This window comes from Triturus cristatus, chromosome 7 (genome assembly GCF_964204655.1).
Source record: "Triturus cristatus chromosome 7, aTriCri1.1, whole genome shotgun sequence".
Classification (NCBI taxonomy): Eukaryota; Metazoa; Chordata; class Amphibia; order Caudata; family Salamandridae; genus Triturus; species Triturus cristatus.
The window spans coordinates 1,737,558,079-1,737,584,550 of NC_140590.1; the positions used below are offsets into that span (position 1 = coordinate 1,737,558,079).

A 26,472-nucleotide genomic window follows, 5' to 3' on the forward strand; every position below is an offset into this window, starting at 1 on the left:
TCCGCTCCGCCGACCTCGCACTGGCCACCGTCCCACGCATCCGAAGAACAACCACCGGCGGGAGATCCTTCTCCCACCTTGCCACCAAGACCTGGAACACCCTCCCACTGAGCCTACGACAGACCCAAGACCTGCTGACCTTCAGGAGGCTACTCAAGACCTGGCTGTTCGATCAGTAGCGGCCCCCTCCCCCAAGCGCCTTGAGACCCTACGGGTATGTAGTGCGCTCTACAAATGCTTGATTGATTGAACCTTCAACCTCTACCACAGCCTGCTGAGGATAACAAAGAAGACAGCCTTTGCCACACGCATCAAAACCGGAAGCCAACAGCACAGAGGACCTTTCAACATCGTTAAGGAATTCTCCAAACTGACTGCCAGAGAAAACAACATCTTACCCTCACAGGAGCTCTGCGACAACCTCGTCCACTTCTTTCACAACAAGATTGCTACCATATACAGAAAGTTCGAACACCAACGCACACCTACAGACTTTGATAGATCCACCACCACTGTAACTGATACAAGCCACACACTGACCACCTGGAGCATCCTCTTCACCAGGACATCACCTCCACTATGAAATCCATCCACTCTAGTGCTCCCAAAAACCCATGCCAACACCACATCTTCAACCTCAGGAACCAAAGGATCAACCAGGAACTCGCCACCCTACTCAACTCCTCTATTACCTCAACATTTCCTGATGCCTGGAAACATTCCGAACCCAGACCACTACTCAAAAAAAAACAAAAAAAGCAAACATGCCAATACCAGCAAACTTAGAAACTACAGGCCAATCTCCCTTTCCCAGCAAAGATACTAAAAAAGAGAATCAACAAGCAACTCATGACACACCTGAAGCAGAGCTAGCACTCTACGACTTCCAATCCAGCTTCCGCAGCAAACACAGCACCAAAACCGCCCTGATCGCAGCCACTGACATCTGAACTCTCCTCAACTGAGGAGAAACAGCAGCTTTGATCCACTTCAGTCTCTAGGCAGCCTTCATCACCATATCCCACCACACGCAGATCGAAAGACTCCACCACATCTGCATCCAAGGAGACGCGGTCAGATGGATCACCTCCTTCCTCACCGGAAGAAACCAGAGGATCCACCTCCCACATTTCTCCTCTTAACCCAAGGAGATCACTGATGGTGTACCCCAGGGCTTATCCCGGAGCCCCATGCTCTTAAACGCATGTTTGCCACCACTGGCCTACGTCGTCAGATCCCATGGTCCCAACATAATTTCTTTTGCAGATGACACCCAACTCACCCTCTCACTCACCGACTACCACCACCATCAGAACCAACTTCCACAGATGCATGACCAACATCGCAGACTGAATGAAGAGCAACTGACTGCAGCTGAACACAGACAAGATGGAAGTACTTACTGATCTTTGGCAACAGCAGCAACACATGGAACGGCTCCAGGTGGCCATCAGACCTAGGACCCGCACCCGAAACCTCTGAGTCATCATTGACAACCTCACCATGAAATCATAGATCAACATTGTCTCCTCCACCTGCTTCCTCACTCTTCGCATGCTATGTAAGATCAGGTGGCTACCCCTACACATGAGATGCACTGTGACTATGGCAGCGCGCTCTATGTAGGAATTGCTGCACACCACCTATAGAGACTTCAGACCATACAGAACGCTGCAGACCGACTCCTCCTCGACCTTCTCAGACGAACCCACATCACACCCCACCTCCCACAATTCCACTGGCTCACCGTACAAAAGAGATGCCAATTCATGGTGCTGATCTATGCACACAAGGCTCTAAACAAAAAAGGACCTGTGTACGTTAACCACTGCCTGAACTTTCACCCAATGTTGAAGACTACGCTCCACTTCCCTTTTACTTGCCCATACTCCCTGCATCTACCGAAGCAGAAGTGAATGACACTCCTTCTCCCACATTACAGCAAAGATCTGCAACAGCCTCCCCAAGCACCTCTGGGCCATCACCTCACTCCTGGAATTCCAAATGGCCCTCAAGATCTGGCTATTCGAATTTGCCTACGTGACTTGCAAGTACCTGGATACCCTATCGAGTCATTAGCCACGCTTTATAAATATTAATTGATTGATTCCTACACCTTTTAATTCTCATTGTTTTATGCAACAATTCCTAGACTGATCTGCACATATATTATTTCATTGTCTCTATAAAGTGTGTGTGATGTAAAGTGCTCTCACACTCTACACTGGTTTGAGTAGCACTGTGAAACAAGTAAAATGCATGTGCAAGTTGGAGGGTGGTAGTGAGAGAATCTGTGGAGAAAGATGCCATATGGGGGGCACACCAAAAAAGATTGTTTCACTGGGCACCACAAGCAGTCAACCGCCCTGGTTGAAATATTGACAAAACATGCGAAACGAGTTGTCTCACCTGTGCAAGGTTTATGCGCTAAGATTGTTAGGACCACAGCATTATCCATTGTTGAACATTTTTGGGAGGAGGAAGTCTTATGCAATGTTACTTTCTTAAATCGCTCTGCCCAGTGTGTCTATGATGCAACCGAAGCCTTGCAAATTTCCTGTCTGCATCTAGCAATGTTATTTATTAGCCGATAGGTGTCTGGGAGTGTTGTGGTGCTTTATGTAAATCGGCTGCATAATGGAGCCTCTCAATGATGGTAATATTTGACCAGAGTTTATATAGAGTAGGTCCCGCCCTAGTTGTAATAGGGCGGTCGGAGCGCCGGGGGGGCAGTGGCTAGTCTGCCATCGCCGCGCCAGACTCGTAATCAGGTCCTAAGAAGTGAGTTGTTGCCAGCTTTAAATACCTTTACTGTTTCCTATTCCACAATGGGACAGATTTATGATTTTTGATGTTTCTAACTTTTGATGACGTCACCACCGCCCTCAGGAGATGTCTTAGTATTTTTCGGAAATCTCTTTTTGGGTTTTTAATTCGAAGACTGAGCACTGTAATGTATGCTTACTCGGCTTTGAAATATCGGTTATGGACAGGAAAATGAAGCTGTGTGCAAGTGCCAATGTCTCAAATCGGGGTTGCAAGTGTAAGTTTTGTGCACCCATAAAGTTGGTAATGTGTGTTTATTCCCAGATTTTGCGTCCTTCCTGATTAAAGGCATAGTTCCAGACCATTCTTTTTCCACATTACTATAATATCTCCATTTTTGACATGCTTATCCGCTTTAAGTTCCCGTATTCTTTTAATTGGAATTATGTGTTGCGGTTGATCTCTGGTGTATATATTATTTTGAATTCCTGGAGGCTGCTGAAGTCCGTGGCATGCACACAGTTGTAATTGATAGAGTTCATACTCATTGCTTGTGCTGGTCAGTCCCTTCGAGCGACTGATGTTTAGATGGTGAAACCTCAGGTCAGCTAATCTGGAACTGACCATTCCGCTGGGTCGGTTTTGCTTTTTTCCTTTTAAATATCCTCGTGTCCATCCTCATTGTTATTAAAGCCCTCGGTCAATAGAACAGTTGTGTTTGTTGTTAGACCTACTAGAGATGAAATTTGGTTCAATACATGTATGCGTTGTTTGCTGTCTCTTGCCTGGCGTGTAAACCTTGATTAGATGAATTTGAATATTGGTCCAAACTAAATCCATTCTGCATTGATAAAGACGCAGAGAGCGCACTGCCTGGCATACCAGCACACACTAATCCCAGATGCATTATGGTAAATGTAGTGCATGATAACATTCACTTTAGAAGAAAGTCTTTATTATTAACAGTTGCTGCTGCAGCCAGTGCTGTGTATCTCTATACATGTGATTTAGGATTGTTGTCCTTCAGTGGAAAGTAACCAGTGCAATGCTATTTGAGGATTTGTATGTGGTCCTCTATGTAGTCAGCCCCACGTTATTTTTAATTAATAGCACTAGACTCCTTTAGGCCTTCTCATTAGGCCTTTGGTTGCGGTAAATCCTGATTTATGTAAGTTTAAAAAGTAATCTCCAATGTTGTCCAGATTTCAGATAATGTGGTAAGTGTTTAGAAAGGTCCTGAGATCGAAGGCGTTCTTTATTTAGCTGATGGCCCAATCAATGTTCTTTTTACATCAGATAGAGACTGTAACAACCTATGGACTGTCAGAACCTAAACCAAGTATAACTTTCTTCACATTTTGGGTAGACTGGTGTAAGTATAGCCTTGCTATTGAAATGTTAGTTTGCATCGGGGTGGCAAAGAAGATGCTCTGTCAAGTTCTCTTTTGATATAGGATTATTTCCTAGGTGGCCCATCCACCGACAGCATCTCACCAGCTCCATAGGATACTAGCTCCATTAGTCATAAGATCTAGAACTATTTCACATGATGGCAATCTATCTGTACAAATTCCATGGCATATGCCAGGTTTCACACATATTCTCGTTATACCAAACAAACAAACAAGTCTTCATTTCTAAAGTAAGTCTTGCACGGCCGGGTGGGGAAAAGGCAAGGCTTCCTGTTCCCGAGCAAGCATCAAACCAGCCTGCTCAGGCCAATCCTGTCGCTTCTCTTATGCTTGCTAATAGCATGAGAGAGGTGCAGTCTTGCTTATGAATCTTTCACTGGCCCAAGAGTAATCTGATGAGCGACTCTGCACATTCAAAATGTATGCCTGATTTCACTGTCCCAACAAGTATAACTTAAAACCACATATCTCACTTTTTATATACAATGCATCCTGCCCTAGTTATTTCTATGGCTTACCTTAGGGGTGACTTATAAATATTAAAAAAGAAGCTTTAGGCCTGCAGAAGGTTTAATTTGCAAGGTCAGAATGGCAGTTTAAAACTGCACACAAGCTGCAGTGACATACCTGAAACATGTTTTACTAGGGTCCTTTAGTGGGTGGCACAATGAGTGCTGCAGGCCCATTAGTAGTATCTTATTTACAGGCCCTGGGGACATGTAGTGGTATTTACTAGGGACTTACAGGTAAATTAAATAACTCAATTGAGTGTATACCAATTTTACCATAAAGGAGAGGGCACAAGAACTTTACCACTGGTTAGGAGGGAAAAAGTGCCAACAAAACCAAGATCAGTAACAGATGGCAAACATCTGGTGGTGACCCTATTAAAAAAGGGCCAGACCCAACACTGTCTTTACTGCAATCATTAAAAATGTGATTACCGAAGTTGGATTTTTAAATTTGAAGCCATTTTCTTGCCTTTGGGGCGCCTGATCTGAACCAGATCCCCATATTGTACTGTAATTGTCTTCATAGCATGTTTATTGTCAAACAAGCTATTCATTGTTTCCATTTTATAATCTCTGATCTCTCCAATCATCATTTGTATCAATAATTTCACTCTTATTACTCACTCCTGAAGCACACAATATTGAATTGGGTTTCAGTCCCTAAATAGTTTGAATGGGCCTTTGCTAGTAACTGAGTAAGGGGGGGGGTCAATCTGCAACTCTGTCTCAATGGAATCTATCCAGTTCTTCCCATTGACCTTGGCTAGCTGTATGATCTCTTTAAGTACCCTAATTAATGTCCCCACCATCCCATTGACCTCTGGGTGACAGGGGCTCTCTTATGTCTCTATAGCACACTCTTTCAAGAAATCCTCCATCTTTCTTTTAGAAATGTAACCCATACACTTATTCCTATACTGATAACTATGCACATTTCTGGAAATCTGGAAACCATATTCACCAGTACAATGACATATTGTTGTCACTACTTTCCTGTAACCGGCCCCAAAATGTCAACTGCTGCATCCTGCCATGGTTTGTTTTGTAAAATCCTGAAGACCATTGGTTGTATTCTAGTTTTACGTGCCTTATCACTCTGTAGACATTCTATACCACTTATTCTTTTAGCTTGATCCCTTTCTCGGTTATCTTATGTCCAAGATAGTTTATTTCATGCTTGCTAAACCTACACTTACAACCGTTCAGCTAGAGATCATAAAAAGCTCAGTCGGGTTCTGAGACTGAGGCACACAAAATCAGAATATCACCCTGACATAATGTAATACCTGCAATACTCTTCGACACTCGTTCCATAGCTCTCTGAAATACAACTCATGCAGAAAAGAGACCAACGAGCATTCTTATGTAAATGAATACTCCAAAAGGAGTGGTACATACGGTTAGATTGTAAGATTGCTCTTGAAGTTCGATCTGAGGGTATGCAGAGGTTAGGTCTAATACTGAAAAAAATCTTACCTCTTATCAATGAGGATAACTTCCTGGAAATACTATCTGTCTACCTTTACACACTTGTTCAAACCTCTGAGGTCGATGAACAACCTAATTTCACCTGTGTCATGACTACTGTGCCAACTCATTTGGTTTTTGCTTTTTCAAATATACCCAGTGTTTTGAGCTTTACTAAATCTGCCCACATGACATCTTTATCGCTATAGGAATCCCTTACTTTACTCACAACTCAATTAACTATGACTTTTGAAGCAATTTCATCAGTGTTTCGTCTCCGGCATACAAGTTGACCACCAAAAACTTAAGGGAGTTCTTTCATTATTTTGTTGTTTGCACTTTAGTGGTAAATGCCAACAATGTAGAAGACCAATCTCAATCTGATGGGAGGTTCGCTGTTGGGTTCCATGATCAGACCTATTTCTTTTTGGTGAAATCAACTAACAATTTTGTTGGCTTTACTGGACACACATTTTATCCGCAGTGAGTCTACCCTTAAATTCTAGCTCACCATGGATATATTGTTCAAGCATAATAGGCATACCCCCATAAGTTGGCTGCCTAATTTTTGGTTTAATCAATTTAGTGAATCTTTCCAACATTTTAAAGTAGAAATCTCTGTGAATTAATGTTATCTTGGCCCCAGAATCAAAGCATTTAAATATTATCACCAGCCACTCTTAAGTATATGGGACGGTCGTGAATAGTTTCCACAACATAACTTAGTTATTTTCTCTACCTCGTTGTTTGACCAGAATTATTTTAAAATCCTTTGAGCAGAAGAGTGTGGAGAGTTAGTCAATATTTTCTTTCTCTTTGGTTATTCTTCTGTGACTTGAAATAAGGCTTGGAATGTACTCACATCGGTCCCATGGTTCTGCATCCATCGTGCCCTTGAAACATCGCAAGCTGTCCATGTTGAGGAGAAGAGTCCCCTTGACTCCGCGTTCATTATTGTATCCTCTTTAAAACGGGTGATGACAGCTCTTCCTGGGTCTACAGATCACTGCAACAGGGTTGCAAATTTCTTTCTGGGCAAGATAGATCAGATCTATGCCACTTTTCCAGAAAGCAGTAGGGATTTTGTTCCTGTCCCTGCTGCAGTTGATCACGATATTAAGGGTAGGTTTGTCTTTCACCCCCCCTCCCCCCTGTGGAAAGCGAGATCCTGCAACTGATGGATGCGGTCAAATCCGGGTCCCCTTTGGACCCCATGCCACCTAAATGTATGCAATTCGGGAAGAAGGCTATTGCACTAGTTCTCACCGCACTATTACTTCAGCTTGGGGCTGGTACCCCGCAACTGGAAACATGCTATGGTGGTACCCCTGCTGAAGAAACCTTCCCTAGATCCTGCCCTTCCAGAAAATCTGAGACCTATTTCTCTGCTCCCCTTTGTTGCTAAAATTGCGGAGAAACACCTTAACCACCAACTGTCCATATTCTTGGAAGATAGCCAGGTCCTTCACGACACTCAGTCCGGCTTTAGGCCACTTCATAGTACGGAATCGGCCCTGCTTCTGGCTGCGGAAGCTTTGAGAACCGCAGTTGATGAAGGTAGGACAGCCACAATGATCCTTCTTGACCTGAGTGCTGCGTTTGACACTGTCTCCCACGGCCTTTTATTGGAGAGGCTGATGGTGGCCGGGGTCGGCGGCAGTATTTGGTAGTGGTTGAAAAACTTTTTGCAGAACAAAACATTTCAGGTTATTCAACATCCTTTTACATCCAGTATTTGCCCTCTGTCGCAGGGGGTGCCGCAGGGTTCGGCTCTCAGCCCGACCTTATTTAATATCTTTATGCACCCCCTGGCAGATATTGTATTAAGGCATGGGGTAAAACTGGTGACTTATGCCGATGACACCCAATTGATTGTCACTCTGGAGCAACCATAATCTGGAAGGGCCTCTGATTTTAAGAGCGGTCTGGGTGCGCTTGCTGTTTGGATGAAACACAGCTGTCTTCAAATGAACGCTGGGAAGACTGAGGTGTTGGTAATCGGTAAACAGCCTTCACTTTGGTCCTAGTTATGGTGTCCAGAGGCATTGGGACCTATTCCTGTCCCGAAAGCTAAGGTCAAAAATTTAGGAGTCTGGTTCGATGGCAATCCGTCCTTTTCTGAGCAGATTTCCACTGTAGCTGGAGCCTGCTTTAGCATTCTCAAGATGCTGCGTAAAATCCTAGACCTTCTTCCTATTGATGCTAAACGAACCATTGTACAGGCTCTTGTTACCTCACGCCTTGATTATTGTAACATTCTCTATTCAGGGGTGACCGCCAGGAACTTGAATATTATGCAGAAAGTTCAGAATGCAGCAGCACAGCTGATTCTGAATATTCCTAGGCGGGCTTCAGTGGGGGAAGCCTTGAAGAAACTCCACTGGCTCCCCATACAAGCCAGAGGGACTTTTAAGGCCCTATGCTTTGGACACCGGGTTCTCCATCAAAAGGGGCCTACATTTTTGCTCCCTCTTATGACTGTGTATCAACCCGCTCGTAACCTGAGATCATTGGGCACAGCCAAAGTGATTGTGCCCAGGGTACGAAGGCCCGAGCTGGAGGGAGGTCCTTTGGCCTCCAGGCAGCTAAGGCATGGAATGATCTGCCTTTGGATCTACGGATGTACTCATCTGAAACGCTGTTTAGGAAAAATTAAAAACCTGGCTGTTTCAACGTTCGTTGGGAGGACAGAGGAGTGCCTCAGGCTGATTTGGAAGTCGGGGGCATTGTTAATGTTGCTAGCTTGGTTGGGGTTAGGGACAGGTGGTGTTCTAGCGTGGGGACACTCTGGTTGGATTAACCAGGCGCTTTATAAGCTTAATAATAATAATAATAATATTGTCCTCCATGAGTGATACAGCGTTTCCGTTCTGCTCCGAATGCTCATGGCCAAAGGAATGGATCCCAAAGACTTGCGCCTTTTTTAAGTCCCTGGTGAGTGCTCGCTGTAGGAAGCTGGCTCTGTGCACTCTATACCTTACTTTGGTATAGTATATACGAAGTCCAGTGGCTCCCCAGAGGCTTTACAGAGGCAAAATTAGATAATATGAAATGCCCTCTTTTTGAGGTATTGCGGTCCAGCAGTCATGCTTATCAGAGGGCTGTGTTAAGCATTTGTTGTACACATTCAGCTAAGAAATTATTACAATCGAGCAATCAGATGGCTTGTAGAGCGTGACTACTCCCCCGTAAGGGCCTCAAGGTTTGAGGGGGGCTGCTGGTCCATGGAAGGCACTGTGGTTCAGTTGAAGAGCCAGATTTTGAGGTCCTTCCTGAATTGAGTCAGTGACAGTGATTGCCTGAGGTGGTGAGGCAGGGTTTTCCAGGTCTTTCCTGTGAGGTAGAAGTAGTATCTTTCTCTGGCTGTGGTCTTGGACATGTGACAGTAGCCAGGGCCAGTTGGGGAAGGCGGAGGTCTCTGGTGGGTGCATGGAATGCGAGGAGGTGGTGGAGGTACACAGGTCCCGCGTCGTGTAGGGCTTCATAGGCATGTGCGAGGAGCTTGAGGGTGATTCTTTTGGTGACTGGGAGCCAGTGAAGGTCAATCAGGTGGCTGGTGATGTGGCTTCAGTGGGGGAAGTTGAGGAATGTGGTGGTGGTGTTCTGAATGTTCTACAGCTTCTTGGGTTTCTGGGTGATGATGGCATGGAGTGCATTGCTGTAGTCTATTCTGCTGCTGCAGAGAGCGTGGGTGACCATCTTTCTGGACTAGGTGGGGATCCAGTTGAAGTTCTTTTGGAGCAGGATGATGAGACTGTATTGATCTGACAACTCGTGGTGAGTGACTAGTCCAGGATGATGCTGAGGTTCTGTGCTTGGTTTGCGGGTGTGGTGGGGGGGGGGGGGAGTTCCAAGTGCTGCGGTCCACAAGGAGTCGTTCCATGAGGAGGAGATGTGAGCCCATGAGGAGGACTTTGGTCTTCTCTAAATTGAGCTTGTGGCAGCTGTTCTTCATCCAGGTGGAGACAGCCTTCATCCCATTTTGAAAGTTGTTCTTGGCAACAGAGTTTGTTGGTGAGGGAAAGAATCGGCTGAGTGTCATCGGCGTAGGAGATGATGTTGAGTCCGTGGTTACTGACAATGGCTGAAAGTGGGTCCATGTAGATGTTGAAAAGACTTGGGCTTAGGGAGGAGCCCTGAGGCACTCCGCAGCTGATCTCTGTGGGTTTCGGAGAGAAATGGAGGTAGTCTGACTCTGTGGTTGGCCAGTGAGGATGGAGCGGATCCATTCCAGGGTTTTGTCACGGATGCCGGCGTCATGGAGTCTTGTGCATAGGGTGTAGTGAGAGACCGTATCGAAGGCGGCCACAATGGCTGGGTGCCAAGGTCAAATTCTGTCACTGAGGCCCAATGTTAGTCCATGGAGACTAGGGGCATGCAAAGAGTTGCCAGTTGCAGGTAGGTAAAATTGGAGTTGGGGGTCAATCTCTGGGGTTTATGACCAGCAAGGGGGTGTGCACGAGGCAGCATCAAACTCTCACCCTCAGTGGCTCAGAGGTGGCCGGGTGCAGAGTCCCAACAGAGCGTTGGGCAGCCAGTACATATCAATAGAGAATGAAGATTTTGAACGAAGGCTGCAGGTTTGGACCAGGAGGCTGGAGAAAGGGAACCAGTGGCTCTGGGGGTAAGTTGGGATCCCAAAGGACTCTGGGGCACAGTAGGTCAAGCTCCTGATTGCCTGGGTGGCTGCAGGTGCATGGCTGTCTTTGGACATCACAGAAGTCTTACCAGAGCCTGTCGTGGTTGAGGGACCCTTCATATTGAAGTTGCAGGTGTCATCGTGGAGTCCAGGAGAGATCACTCTGGGATGTACTTGAGCTCACGACTGCTGATTTTACGTCTGCCTTGATTCTTCTTTAAGTGTTTTGCAGAGATTAAATGGTTACCTGCTTCCTCTGACTTGCAAGGCTAGGTAACCTCTGACTTGCAAGGCTAGGTAACCCCGACTCCTGGTCTAGCTGAAGACCTGCAAATCCCTCTCTTCGTCCCTCTGAGCACTTTGCAGGACTTGTGCGATAATGGCGTCGTGGCTTCAGATGGGTAGGTTAGTACGAGTCATCACGGTTCTCAATTTAAGATGTTCTTAACCTCACTGCCTACAGAGCTAGTACCGTGGCCCAAGATGAAAGATTATCTATATCTGGAGACACTACAAATACATCCGCTCTTCATTTATCTTTTAAAATAGATCATGAGTTTCTAGAGCACAACTGCTATCCTGTGGTGTCTTGATGCAGAGTTCAGCTACCACCAACCCAGAGCACAGGGCCTTCTGATCAATTATTCATTAATTCTGGTGAAAGACTATTGAGAGCAGGGAGCGCATTCCGGAGGGCAGCAGCCGTGCATGATGAGAAACCACCAAGGTGAGCTCGGCAGATGGCCGGGACTTTCTAATAGTGGCAAGCCAGCAAATTGTATTACTAGACTCTAATATACAATCTCTTTCCTGCTTTATTTACACTCTCAAACACACTGTTTTCTACAATCCATCAAGAAATAGTAACCAAAATCAAATACAACCAACACTATAAATGGGCAAAGCCCAAAACAAACTTCTTCTTTTCAAGGTGCTTGCTAGTTAAGTTACTGTGCTTTGCATCTATAATATGTATGCTCGGTGCCTACATTGTATGTCAAGCATATCTGTGTTCTGTAGTGCTTGGCTTCATTTGGTTTAGGTAATTTGTATTGCTTTAGCAGAGCATGTTGTCTGCCGGCACTGGTTTTATTGATGTGTTCAGGTTACTTTGTATCCGTGCAGGTGGAGCAAGGTTAGAAAGTGGCTCCTACCTTGGATTTGCTTGTTTGTATCCCCTTGTCCCAGAGGCAGGCCTATTTAAACTTTTACATGTGTTTCTTATATACATGGCTATGCTGCTGAGCCAGCCTTTTCTTTGAAGGAGTTTGTTCACGTGTTAATTTGTTGCGCGCCTCTCCTAAGCGAAGTGTAGGATGTGCTGCACTTTTTCTAGTTGCTTTTATTTAGACTTTGAGGCCTTATTATGTAGACTTGAAGCGGAGCACACATATTTGTATTTAACCTTTTGATAATGTAATCATTAGTTTGGTGTTTGCAATTGTGTGTGTGTTTTTTATTTTTTTATTCAGCTGTTTTTGGTCTTTTTTATTTTTATTTATTTATTTTTTATAGTTTTGATTCTTCCTTGACAACGCAAACGTATTCTGTTGGTTCAGCTCTCTGGGCTTATAGAATTGACTTTTTCTCCAGCATGGAGAGACCACGGCAGTAATGTGTGTAGCTGAGAAGGGGGATTTTAGAAGCAACCTCCACAATACTTTTGGAACACCTCGGTGTCTGAGTCAATAGATAAAGCTGCCGCCTCTTCTTTTAAAAATGTGGCCATGAGATGATAGATGCAACAGCGGGAGAGGATGTAGCCAAGAGCGGGCAACCTCGAAGCCGGGGACCTGGGTTTGAGTCTTGTCAGGGACGCTCAACATCCTGTGTTTCTGGACAAATCACTTAATCTCCCTGTGTCTAACAAAAATGAATGTGTCAATCAGTAATGAAACTGGTGCTCATGTAAAGCCCTCTGATACCCGATATCTACAGGTCGAGTTCGCACTCTATAAAACTCTAAAAAAACAGTTGCCAATATCAAACTCTTTTTACACCTACAGGTGAGAGTAAATTTCCGCAGCGGGGGAAGGAAGTGCGCAAGGTTGCAAAAGAGAGTAAATAAAGCAAAGTATATAATGATGGATCCCCCTCCAGAATATGTGGGTGAATACGGGCTCCAAAGGCGGTGACTTATGGTCCAGTCAGCAAGACCAATTCATAGTACACCTGACGTCCAGGTTAAAGGCCATTTGAAATGCTGCATGACCGGGCTACAGATGATTTGTACTAAAATGACTCTTATTACGATGATGATGGAAGTTAAAGCCTGGGGTAAAACCTAAGGTTGGGTTTATTGACTCGAGGGTCCCCCCCAAATGTTTGAGCCTGGGCTTATCCATCATCCGAATTCTTCAGCATTATATTTGGATGAATACACTAATATTAATTCCTCTGCTAAAAGGTTTACAAGGATGAAAGTGAGGGAAGAATGTCCTAAGCCTGTAATCTCAGATAAGACGGGTATAGCACCCGTTCTAGATTGTGGCCTTTATTGGTTGGGGTAAAGGTCACAGAGTGAGCGGATAAGTCATGGACCAAGGTGTTTATTGTGTTTGGTCCAGTTGCCAAAATGCTCTGCTTAACAGAGCAACCAAAAACTGAGTGAGGCCTTGGATCTCAATGGGAATGAAGTATGTTTGGGTCAGAGAGCAATTTTCTTTTTAAGTAATGCTAACACAAGATTATCCTATGAAGGACGTAGGCCTCTGCTATTACACATATACCCAAATTTGGGGGCTGTTTTGAGTTGTGATTTGATTAGTAACCCCTCATCCGCTAAGATAAATCCCAGACTGTTAAGGAAGATTGGAGGGTATGTGTAGATCTTTATACTTTTGGACAAGGCCCATTCTTCTTTGGCAACATTTTTTGAATGGGTCTCTCCCAGGGCCATCAGATTCCGGGTCGCTTCGCCATTCGGGCAGCCATCTACAGACCCTATTACTTCAACAGCAATTCACCTACCCCAGGTCCTCCTTCATCCCACAAAATAAGAGAGGGACACTTCTACACTATCACAGGCCATACAAGGAAGGTGGGATGCAAGATAAACATGCTTTCCTCTCCCAATCTCCAGGTGGGAGGCCGATTGGTTCAATTTGCTCATGGTTGGAATATGATTTCAGGTGATTCATGAGTGTGTGAACCTATTGCATGGTTTCAGATCGTATTTTAATCCATCAAAATAAAGGAACCTGCCCCACTGCTTATGAGGTTTTCTCTGGAGGACAAAAATTTGACTTCAGGTATGGTTCAGGAGTTGTGGTAAAAAGGGGCACTAGAGCCTTGTGAGCTGCACCCAAGGGGTTTTGTCAGCAATATTATTCTGGTGCAGAATAAAAAGAAATTCAGGCTAGAAATAGGTCTGAGGTATTTAAATCAGTCTGTTCTCTACCAGCATTTAAAGATTGACATGGATATCCGTCTCTGGAATATTCTGCTGCCAGGAGATTGGATGGTGCATCTGGATTTGAGATGTTTTCTTGACAGTGCTTATAGTCCAGCACCTGCAGTTATTGTGGCTTGAGCAGGCCTCCAACTTTGTTTCCCTTCCTTTCGGTCACTCTTCCACTCCTGGGTGTTTCAGTAAGTTATTCAAACTATATATTCATTTTGGTAGCCATTCCTTTATTTTGAAAAGAAGTGAAAGTACATAATTCTGTGATTTCAAGATCGTAAATGTATGTACTGTGAGCAATAAACGGGCGTCTAAAGAATTCTAAAACCAGATGTGTCAGCCTGGGTATGCATGCTGCGCATGGTATGAAGAAAGCAAGGTGGTAAAAGATGAAGGGAGAAGGGTCCCTCGAGGGTTTGCCATGAAATCTCATGGGTGAAAGGTGTGATCCCAGATATATATATGTGTGTATCCCCAGATCCATTCAAAGGCTATCATCTCATTTTTGATTTTGTATACAACACCCTCCGCCTGAGCTAACCTTGTACATTCTGTAATTCTTCCATTTGTTGTAGGGACTCGCTGCTGTCGCCAGGGATGTAGTATGTGCACGTCTAACAACTTTATGATCTCTCTCTTCCATGTTGCTTGTAAGGGGGCTGAGCAGAAGGACTTCTAATACACAGTCATGGCTCTCTTGGCAACCAAGAAGGTCAAATCTGGGAATCTTTGTTTTTACTTTATTTTTCAAATGAGAAAAACTACCCAATATGCAATTTTGTAGTTGTTTATTTTTGTGACCCATAACATGGGCTGTGTCCGACATCATCTCTGCCCAAAAATGTTGTATTTTGAGAAATCCAAAACATACGGACAATGTCTGCATGTGCAGTGTCACAGTGAGGACAACCACTGGATTTTGTGGTGTAGATAATGTGGATTCAATGCAGGGTACTGTATGCTCTGTGGAGTATATGGAAATTGAATTAATTTGAAATTGGCATTTTGGGAGATCTTCTGAGGGTATTCCAAGTTTTTGTTTCAGTCTCATTTAGTAAAGCATTGGCCAGTGATAGCCTCCCGTTTATTTCTCAGGAGCTAAAGGCTCACTTTCATATAATGGCGGAGGACTTTACATAGCCGTGAGATTGGTCTTTGTTATAGTTGGGCTTGGAGTGTTGGATGTTGCAGTATGTTCTAAGCGCACTTCTATTTTGGCATAAAGGAGAACACTGCCTTTGTGTAATCTGTACTGGTCTGCCAAATCCTGGGGACTTTACAATGACCCCCACAGTGAAGTGGTCCCCTAAGGTGCAGAGCTCAGCCTTTCCATATGCTGGTATTTCTTGGGCTAGAAGGTACCTTAATGCATGAGAAAATCTTTAAGAGGCACAGTTTGGATAAGTCGGATTGTATTTCTAACAACTGTAGGCACTACATAGGGAGTGAGTGTCCCACAGTGCCTGGTGCCCAGGAAGAGAAGCCTACATTATTCTCTGCTTTGGATTTATTGACATGTAGACCCTGTTTCACAGAAATTCTGGATAGCTATCCAGGGCGATATGTGCAGACAAATAATATCCCAAAAAGTCCTGTGCTCACAGGCCATCCCCAGAAGTTGGAAGTTTCAGTTTGGACAATGTCACATGCTTTCTCTGAGGGCCCCAAACCAAGTCACTCAGAGAACCTAGCTCTTAATAAGCCTTAAGAGTAACTTGCCAGCCTTATCGCTTTCAGTGTGGGATTTGCCCGCATATGCTCTGCAGTCTATACGGCATAGGTGCTCGAGCAATTCAGGATGCCGATGGCGAGCATCTTTTCAATGTGTCCGGCAGGATTTGCTACATCTTCCAGCTCTGAAGCTTGTAGCGAGGACTCCACTTTTGCCAATTAAGGTCCGACAATGTTTTGGGCCCCATCATGGTTTTAATGCAAGTGTCCCTGACCACTAACTTAAAGCCTCCCATTCTAGGAATGGCGAGGAGGGCATGCCCTCATCTGAAATGTATTGTATCAATGTTTCTTGCATTGTTTACCTGATCACATAGTCATCTTGTGACTTAGGTTGCAGCCTCCAGTTAGAATGGGGGTGGGGAAGCCTGCCCCATGCAAGTCCTACTGGTAGTGGCTTGTGGCAAGAGAGTGTCTTCCTTAAGTAGGTGATGTGAAATACATAGGTTTGTAGACTCTGGGAGGATACTCCTCAGTTGAATCTGACATGCAGCACATATGGATGCTAGTAGTAAGAGTATTCTCCATGTTGTCCATTCCTGCATGCCCAGCATCTACTAGGGACCAGTCTTGTATTCTGTAAGCGAGAGCATGAACATTTCAGATTGCAGCTGTTTGTGGCCATGTACTTGCAATACCAATATTAAACTTAAAAATGACCACCCCATATATTTTGAATTTTAAAATATCCCTCCTAACACGGATGAGTGCTGTGAAAAAGGCAAATAAATGTTTTAGCTTTAATGCACCTCACTGGAAAGTATTCTTCTTATTGGTGCAAATGAAGTACTATTGGCTTTGTCTTACCGTAACCCGAAGACAGTTTAAACACAAGTGAATGACAACAAATAACAAAAGAGCAAAGAAAAGAACATGTATTGACCCACAAGTCCTGGCTCTGAAGTGCGCTTTACTGTAGGTGCTCGTGCACTTGTAATGAGGTGAAATGTCGTCACTCACAGTGTAAGAGAAGCAGTGTCTGGTGTGGAGTAACTGTGCTCCGTGCTGTATGCTGTGGTGGGCAGAAGTAAAATGTGAATGAGAGTTGAAAAGGCTTTTATGTCATGGGGTGACTCAAAGCACCCAGGGCCGGACTGGGAACCAAAACCGGCCCTGGCAAAGTGCTCGGCCGGCCCCCTCCAGGGGGGTTGGGGGTGCCGCCGAGCTCTTTACCAGGGCCGGTTTTCGGCCAATTTTGTTACAGGGCCGATTTTGCAGCTATGTTGCAAAAACGGCCCTGTAACAAAAACGGCCCTGAGGGGCCCAAAACCTGCCCCCACCCGTGCGGCGCACCAGGAGATTGCCCGGTGCCCGCTACGGCCGGTCCGGCCCTGAAAGCACCCCAATGTATAAATGTAGCTTTTATGATTTTTTTTTTTTTGTGTTACATGAGGCTTGCCGGACAACTATACATTGTCTCCAGGCCATACCTAAAAGATGAGAGGGAAGGGTCACGGCTAAAAGTTATGAATACATCTAAAGTCATTAATATTTTTATTGTTCGTATTTTAGGTCGCCATGGGTGTCGAAAGTTGGTACAAATTGTCAAGAATCCTCGGTGCTGGCTTGTTGCTGTGGTGGTTTTGGCCCTCATGATTTCCGCTGCTGTGGTTGCTGCAAGTGAGTTGCTCTCAATTTATCCACAAACCTCTGAAGCCTGATGTTCCAGTGTCTTGAACTGTAGTATCTCGGTGTCAACACTGAAGAAGGAATACTGTTTGTTCATTAGATTTTGCTGCTAAGTTTTACTGCTAGCCATAGGATATTCTCCTAGTGGGAGCCAGTCGCATGGTGTGCATCGATGCAACATTTTTCAAAGGGGCAGAGGGCAGGGCAGAGAAATAAAATTTTTTAAAGCTATAGTGGGTGTCTGAATTGAAATGCAGGAAAACCAATTCATGAAATCTAGGGAATGGACAGAGCTCGGCTGTCTAGCAAAAGCAGCTCACCTACTCCTGGAGGGGAAACATCCTTTCCAACGTAGGCTTTACAATGCGGTACGTTTACTATGGTACAGGGTCAGACTGATTTGCATATGGCCATGTCTGAACTGGGGTGGCAGAGTGGGCTAAAGAACGGTGATGGATTAAACCCAGATCAGTTAACTGGGGGTGAGTGCTTGCAATGTTCAACACTCCGTCCATCATTTCCTTTGGTTTTTGCTTTGTTCGCCATAAGTTGGCAGGGTATGCTCAGACGTGAGTCCCTTGCTCACTTTGCCACTGGATTCAAGCAAGCCTGGCTGAAGACGGCTGAAATGCCAGAAACCGGTCCTAGGAAGCTTGTTTCCGGTCCAGGGAAGACCTGGCTTGGCAGTTCGGGCTGGACTGTTCCCATGAGGCACAGGGTCAGACTGATTTGCATATGGCCATGTCTGAACTGGGGTGGCAGAGTGGGCTAAAGAACGGTGATGGATTAAACCCAGATCAGTTGACTGGGGGTGAGTGCTTGCAATGTTCAACACTCCGTCCATCATTTCCTTTGGTTTTTGCTTTATTCATTTTGGTAGCCATTCCTTTATTTTGAAAAGAAGTGAAAGTACATAATTCTGTGATTTCAAGATCGTAAATGTATGTACTGTGAGCAATAAACGGGCGTCTAAAGAATTCTAAAACCAGATGTGTCAGCCTGGGTATGCGTGCTGCGCATGGTATGAAGAAAGCAAGGTGGTAGAAGATGAAGGGAGAAGGGTCCCTCGAGGGTTTGCCATGAAATCTCATGGGTGAAAGGTGTGATCCCAGATATATATATGTGATGATCCCCAGATCCATTCAAAGGCTATCATCTCATTTTTGATTTTGTATGCTAACCTTGTACATTCTGTAATTCTTCCATTTGTTGTAGGGACTCGCTGCTGTCGCCAGGGATGTAGTATGTGCACGTCTAACAACTTTATGATCTCTCTCTTCCATGTTGCGTGTAAGGGGGCTGAGCAGAAGGACTTCTAATACACAGTCCTGGCTCTCTTGGCAACCAAGAAGGTCAAATCTGGGAATCTTTGTTTTTACTTTATTTTTCAAATGAGAAAAACTACCCAATATGCAATTTTGTAGTTGTTTATTTTTGTGACCCATAACATGGGCTGTGTCCGACATCATCTCTGCCCAAAAATGTTGTATTTTGAGAAATCCAAAACATACGGACAATGTCTGCATGTGCAGTGTCACAGTGAGGACAACCACTGGATTTTGTGGTGTAGATAATGTGGATTCAATGCAGGGTACTGTATGCTCTGTGGAGTATATGGAAATTGAATTAATTTGAAATTGGCATTTTGGGAGATCTTCTGAGGGTATTCCAAGTTTTCGTTCCAGTCTCATTTAGTAAAGCATTGGCCAGTGATAGCCTCCCGTTTGTTTCTCAGGAGCTAAAGGCTCACTTTCATATAATGGCGGAGGACTTTACATAGCCGTGAGATTGGTCTTTGTTATAGTTGGGCTTGGAGTGTTGGATGTTGCAGTATGTTCTAAGCGCACTTCTATTTTGGCATAAAGGAGAACACTGCCTTTGTGTAACCTGTACTGGTCTGCCAAATCCTGGGGACTTTACAATGACCCCCACAGTGAAGTGGTCCCCTAAGGTGCAGAGCTCAGCCTTTCCATATGCTGGTATTTCTTGGGCTAGAAGGTACCTTAATGCATGAGAAAATCTTTAAGAGGCACAGTTTGGATAAGTCAGATTGTATTTCTAACAACTGTAGGCACTACATAGGGAGTGAGTGTCCCACAGTGCCTGGTGCCCAGGAAGAGAAGCCTACATTATTCTCTGCTTTGGATTTATTGACATGTAGACCCTGTTTCACAGAAATTCTGGATAGCTATCCAGGGGGATATGTGCAGACAAATAATATCCCAAAAAGTCCTGTGCTCACAGGCCATCCCCAGAAGTTGGAAATTTCAGTTTGGACAATGTCACATGCTTTCTCTGAGGGCCCCAAACCAAGTCACTCAGAGAACCTAGCTCTTAATAAGCCACAAGAGTAACTTGCCAGCCTTATCGCTTTCAGTGTGGGATTTGCCCGCATATGCTCTGCAGTCTATACGGCATAGGTGCTCGAGCAATTCAGGATGCCGATGGCGAGCATCTTTTCAATGTGTCCGGCAGGATTTGCTACATCTTCCAGCTCTGAAGCTTGTAGCGAGGACTCCACTTTTGCCAATTAAGGTCCGACAATGTTTTGGGCCCCATCATGGTTTTAATGCAAGTGTCCCTGACCACTAACTTAAAGCCTCCCATTCTAGGAATGGCGAGGAGGGCATGCCCTCATCTGAAATGTATTGTATCAATGTTTCTTGCATTGTTTGCCTGATCACATAGTCATCTTGTGACTTAGGTTGCAGCCTCCAGTTGGAATGGGGGTGGGGAAGCCTGCCCCATGCAAGTCCTACTGGTAGTGGCTTGTGGCAAGAGAGTGTCTTCCTTAAGTAGGTGATGTGAAATACATAGGTTTGTAGACTCTGGGAGGATACCACTCAGTTGTATCTGACATGCAGCCCATATGGATGCTAGTAGTAAGAGTATTCTCCATGTTGTCCATTCCTGCATGCCCAGCATCTACTAGGGACCAGTCTTGTATTCTGTAAGCGAGAGCATGAACATTTCAGATTGCAGCTGTTCGTGGTGAGCATATACTTGCAATAACAATATTAAATAAAAAAATGACCACCCCCATATATTTTTAATTTAGTAATATTCCTCCTAACACGGATGAGTTCTCCTGAAGAAGGCAAAGAAACGTTTTAGTTTTAATGCACCTCACAGGAAACTAGTACTGTTAATGGTGCAAATGAAAAGTACTATTGGCTTTGTCTTACTGTAACCCGAAGACAGTTTAAACACAAGTGAACGACAACAAATAACAAAGAAGGGCAAAGAAAAGAACATTGGACAAGCATTGACCTGGCTCTGAAGTGCGCTTTACTGTAGGTGCTCGTGCACTTGTAATGAGGTGAAATGTCCTCACTCGCAGTGTAAGAGAAGCAGTGTCTGGTGTGGAGTACGGTGCTCCGTGCTGTATGCTGTGGTGGGCAGAAGTAAAATGTGAATGAGAGTTGAAAAGACTCATTTATGTCGTGGGGTGACCCAAACCACCCCAATGTATAAATGTAGCTTTTATGATTTTTTTTTGGGAGCGGTTACATGAGGCTTGCGGGACAACTCTAAATTGTCTCCAGGCCAGACCTAAAGGATGAGAGGGAAGGGTCACGGCTAAAAGTTATGAATAAATCTAAAGTCATTAATATTGTTATTGTTATTTTAGGTCGCCGTGGGTATCGAAAGTTGGTACAAATTGCCAAGAATCCTGTATGCTGGCTTGTTGCTGTGGTGGTTTTAGACCTCATCATTTCCACTGCTGTGGTTGCTGCAAGTGAGTTGCTCTCAATTTATCCACAAACCTCTTAAGACTGCTGTTCCAATGTCTTGAACTGTAGTATCTCGGTGTCAATGCTGAAGAAGGATTACTGTTTGTTCATTAGATTTTGCTGCTATGTTTTACTGCTAGCCATAGGATATTCTTCTAGTGGGAGCCAGGATCATGGTGTGCATGGATGCAGCATTTTTCAAAGGGGCGGAGGGCAGGGCAGAGAAATAAACATTTTTAAATCTATAGTGGGTGTCTGAATTGAAATGCAGGAAAACCAATTCATGAAATCTAGGGAATGGACAGAGCTCGGCTGTCTAGCACAAGCAGCTCACCGACTCCTGGAGTTTACCATCCAGTGCTCTTAGTCCTGCATTTAATGGTCATCAAAACATTCTGTGGAGCTTTCAAATCAAGACACAAACCAAATGCGTTGCATTCTCATTGCCGCAGCGAGATCATTCAAAGCCTTGGTCACCTGGACCACCTGTTCCAGGTTACAGAAGCAGGAAAGTATAACATGGAAAGCATGCATGCGCATCTATAATGCCCCCTACATTAGAGCGTGATCCATGATTGTGAACAATCAATATTGTATGTATTTGAGAAAGTAATTTCATATAGGCACTTATAATTTTTCATGCATTGAGCAACCACAAGTGAACATATTGACGACAACCATGGATCGAGGCCACTTAGCGCTCACTCAAAGCAATTTAGAACTTTTCTTTTAAGTCGGTTTTCTATTTCACAAAAACAGTGAAGCCATGAATAAGGCACTCGGACCAGAGTTGTGGATCGATAGTTCGATGGAGCCTGGGACAAGAGTAGCAACAGACTACCAGCACAACCGCTTCAGCCCAGAAGCCACGGTCTGCCCCTTGGACCCCCAAACGAGTTTGTACAGAAAATGTGACCCTGAAATGTGTTTTTTTTTATTTTTTTTATTTTTAGATCCGACTGTAATATCTTCGTTAGTATTAAGGACATATGGGTGATTTTTTTTTTCCTTTCTTTTTTTATAAATTGCAGCAGATAACTGTGTCCATTGGCATTCCACTCTATATGAATAAACGTGACCCTGCTCTTTTGAGGATTCCAAAAGATGTATCGGCCAAAATCCCTGGCTCCGTCTGCTCATTTTATTATGCATAACCATGCAAGGGTATCATTTAGTTAACATTTTTGTTGTCTGGATTTTTTATGATGAGGTGGTATGGAAGTTTATACATTTAAACAAAATAACATCCACTCTGTACAGGTCAAGCATTCGTTGTACTAATGCTGTTGAAGGCTTATTTTTCCCTAGATTAGACTGATCGAAGAATTATTTGCTGTCACGTAATGACTCGGGATGAGGTTATTTGGGTTATTAGCTTACCTTTTTGCCAGCGTAAGTCTTTCCTTAACTGCCTTCTCCGTGACTATGCTGGCTGTTATTGTTGAGGGCTCTTTCTTAGGTCCTTAAAAGGTGAAAACAGTTGTGATTTGTCTTCAGGCTCCTATGCGATCAATAAATATAGCATGTCAGTTGATGCTGTCTAGGAGGCTGAAGGACTGAGTGATAAACTCATTCTACACTCACAGGACTCTTAGACAATCAAGATAGTCCCCAGAGGAGTTGCCTGACAGTCTCGTGAGAGGTCATTGTTGAACAATGCAATGTTGAGGACTTGACAGATGACCTTCTTGATGTTCACACATTGTGTTTTTTGTTTTGTTAATGTTTATTGAAAATTGGAAAACAAATACATACATTGACCATTAACAGTTGCAGTGTGTAGTCATCATAGCCAATTACAGTGCAATCTCCTCCTCTCTCATACAAACTTATGACTTTTTCAACAGGACATGGCCCCTTCGATCTTACCACGGTCACCCTCAAGCAGCACCTTCCCTTCATGACATGCAGCTGCACAAACCTTGTCTGACATAATACTTCCGCATGTGCAGGCCAGACCATCATTATTTCAGTGTTCACCTATTTATATTGCTCCCTCTGCCTCTTCTGTTTCTTTTCCCACCAAGTACTGCTGGTACAGTTGCCAAAATCTCATAGCAAGGCTCTGCGGTGATAGCAAATTGCTATATAATTCAGGATGTGTGTCGCAATATATCATATCTCTGGTCCATTCTGTAATGGTAGGTGCAAGTCCCCACGCCCACCGTATAGCAATTCTTTGTTTAGCAAGCAACAGACCCATAACAATAAGTTTTCGCACATCTTTTGGCGGCTTCCCAGTGTTTCCCAAACAATGCCACCAGCGGGTTTAGTGTAAGTTTCAATCCAGTAATTTCGTTTAATATTTGGAAAATCTGTTTCCAGAACCTCACTATCCTCTGGCATGTCCAGGCTATATGCAGGAACCCCGCTGAGTCTGCCCCACGCCTCTCGCAATCTGCTGAGTCTCGCAGGCCATACCTAAATAGCAGTTCTGGTGTATAGTAGACTCTTTGTAGGAATTTAAAGTGGAGCAAACGATGTGAACCATTCAGGGAAACTTGCTGTGTGGACTCGCAACAATATCCCCATACAGTATCCTCTAGTGTCACCCCAATTCTGTTTGCCATTCTAGTCTGGCCTTCGAATAGTGATGTCATCTATAATCTTGTGTTATATCATAAATATTTGAAACTATCCTTCTAGGGGCCTTGCAATGCCATATGTGGGAGAGTGCCCTCTGCTCGGGAGGCTCCAACATCTTATCACCAAGCAGCTTGCGCAACTCATGTCTCACTCTATGAAACTGGAAGCGAGCAAGCTGTGTGGTATCCCCCACCTCCACAGCTAACTCATCCAAGCTCTGGGCCTTGCCCTCTGAAAACAGATCGCCCATCTTGGTGACACCAGGTCTTTCAAGTGCCTGTACCACTCCCTTCTCTCGGCTCAATGGCATCTAGTGACACCACGCAATCGTGGTCAAGGGGGAATAAAGAATCGCGCCCGCCTGCCTTTTCATTGTGCCACACATGCACCACTGAATTAACAGTCCAGGACTCCACTCCTTCTGATAATGACCCGAAACAACACTGCTGGTAGTGATTCAGGCGCTGCTGCCACCATTTCTATTAATAAATGTGGAGGGTGCATTTTCCTCGGGAAGCCAGTGGAAAACCTGGGATTCCTGGGCCGCTCTATAGTATAGCTCCAGTTCTGGAGCCCCTAGCCCTCCCATAGAATTTGGAAGTGTAAGAACATTTCAGCTGACTCGCCGCTGCTTCCCTGCTCAGGCGAATCTCGTCAGTAGAGAGTGACGTGTCTTAAAGATACACATAGGTAACACAATTGGGATGTTTAGGAATAAAAACAAGAATCTAGGTAACACCACCATCTTCATTAGGGATATACGTTCCAACAATGACAAAGGGAGGCGAATCCATCTATCCACTTCTTCCTCTAATCTGGTAATCAGTCTGCCATAATTTTTGTTTAGCACCAAAGCTGAATCCGTATTTACGCATATGCCTAGATACCGGATCGTGTCCGATGACCACTGTAGGGGATAGCCCAGTTCTACTGGTAGCGTAGCCGGGGTCAAAGAGAAAATTGACAATTTAGCCCAGTTGATTTTAAGGTCAAACCTTTCACCATATCGCACCACCTCATCGAGGATCTGGGTTAGGTTTATCTCAGGGTCCCTTACATACAACAGTGTATCATCTGCATATGCCGACACTGAGGTTATAGTCAGGAAATCTAAGCCCTTTATGACTATAGTATTCTCTTAAGGCACATGCAAGCGGCTCGGCAATTAAAGCATATAGTAGAGGGCACAGCGGGCAATCTTGTCGCGTGCCCCTCAATACTGTACTAGGGGACGTGACTATGTCACCAATTCGTATTCGAGCAGCTGGAGAGCTATATAGGACCCCCACCAGCCTGAGGAATATGTCTCCTACTTCCATGGACCTCAATATGACGTACATGAAATTCCATTCTACTGAATCGAAGGCCTTTTCGGCATCCAAAAAGACTGCTACAGCTTTAACCTCGGGTCTAATATGTTGTATGGCGCCAAAGAATGTTCTTAGATTGTACGACAAGTTGCATTCTGGACAAGTTACATTCAGATTGCTCCGGGCCCACCATCAGTGGTACCAAAGGGGCAAGTTGGTTCACCAAGATCTTCGCAAAAGGTTTGGTGACAACATTGAGGAGCGATAGAGGCCGGAAGGATGAACATACGCTCGGGGGTTTGCCGGGTTTTAAGATACTGACAATAAGTGCTTCTCTCATTGAGAGTGGCTTTGTCCAGAGGCCGGAAGAACGAATTCGTTTGGGGGTTTTCCGGGATTTAAGATAGTGACAATAAGTGCTTCTCTCATTGAGGGTGGCTTTGTCCCCTCCTCCCCCATCTCTTCAAAGAGCATACAGTGCAGGATTAAGAGATCCTTAAATTCGTTATAGAATGCGACGGTAAAGCCGTCTAATCCAGGTGCGCGTTCCACTCTCATCGAATTCAAGGCTAGCAGGACCTTCGTGTGCATCCAATGGTTTCATAAGGTGTTCCCTATGTTCGTGGAGAGCCAAGGCATCTGTATGTGTTCTAGGTAATCTGAAATAGCTGTCGCATCCGTGGACCCTTTCGTACTGTACAGATCAGCATATTGATTGAATCTATCTGCAATTTCTGTAGTATCAGTCAGTAGCACCCCGTCCGCAACACGTATCCCTGTCACATTCCCCGCCTCACTCTTGCCTCGCAGTAGAGCTGCCAACATTGTACCCGGTCGCTCACGTTCACCATACGTTCTAGCTACAGCATACTTCCCCAAGTTTTTTATTTCACGATCTGCAATCTCATTATATTCTGCCAATGTCTCCTTTATGCAGTCAGCGATCAGAGGGCTGTAGTTCTCTATCGCTCCCTTTTCTAACTCTGCCAACCGCCCTTGCAGGCTTACCAGACGCTGTCGGATAGCTTGTAGGACCCCTGAGTGTTTAGACATGGCCACTCCCCTGATATATACATTGAACGATTCCCATATGGTGGAGAAACTCTGGACAGACCCAATATTGGTATCAAAAAAGCATTCTATATCTTCAGCAAGTTCAGAACGAAAAACGCTATCCAGCAAAGTGTATGGGGGAATCGCCATGTGAAAAGCGCAGGCTTCTTTCTCAAACTATCGATATCCAACAGTATTGGGGAGTGATATGAAAGAGATTGGGGTAGCAC

At 44.6% G+C, this 26,472-nt stretch overlaps 1 protein-coding gene across 2 annotated transcripts in view; it reads left to right on the forward strand.

Annotated features, from left to right (window-relative positions):
• Positions 1 to 26,472, forward strand: part of LOC146812949 (uncharacterized) — a 502,088-nt gene that overhangs the window by 139,410 nt on the left and 336,206 nt on the right. For both annotated transcript variants that reach the window (XM_085619987.1, XM_085619986.1), the window contains exons 3-4: positions 17,443 to 17,550; positions 21,191 to 21,298. In XM_085619987.1, the coding sequence (XP_085476113.1) occupies positions 17,443 to 17,550; positions 21,191 to 21,298 (216 nt within the window). The remainder of the gene's footprint in view (positions 1 to 17,442; positions 17,551 to 21,190; positions 21,299 to 26,472) is intronic.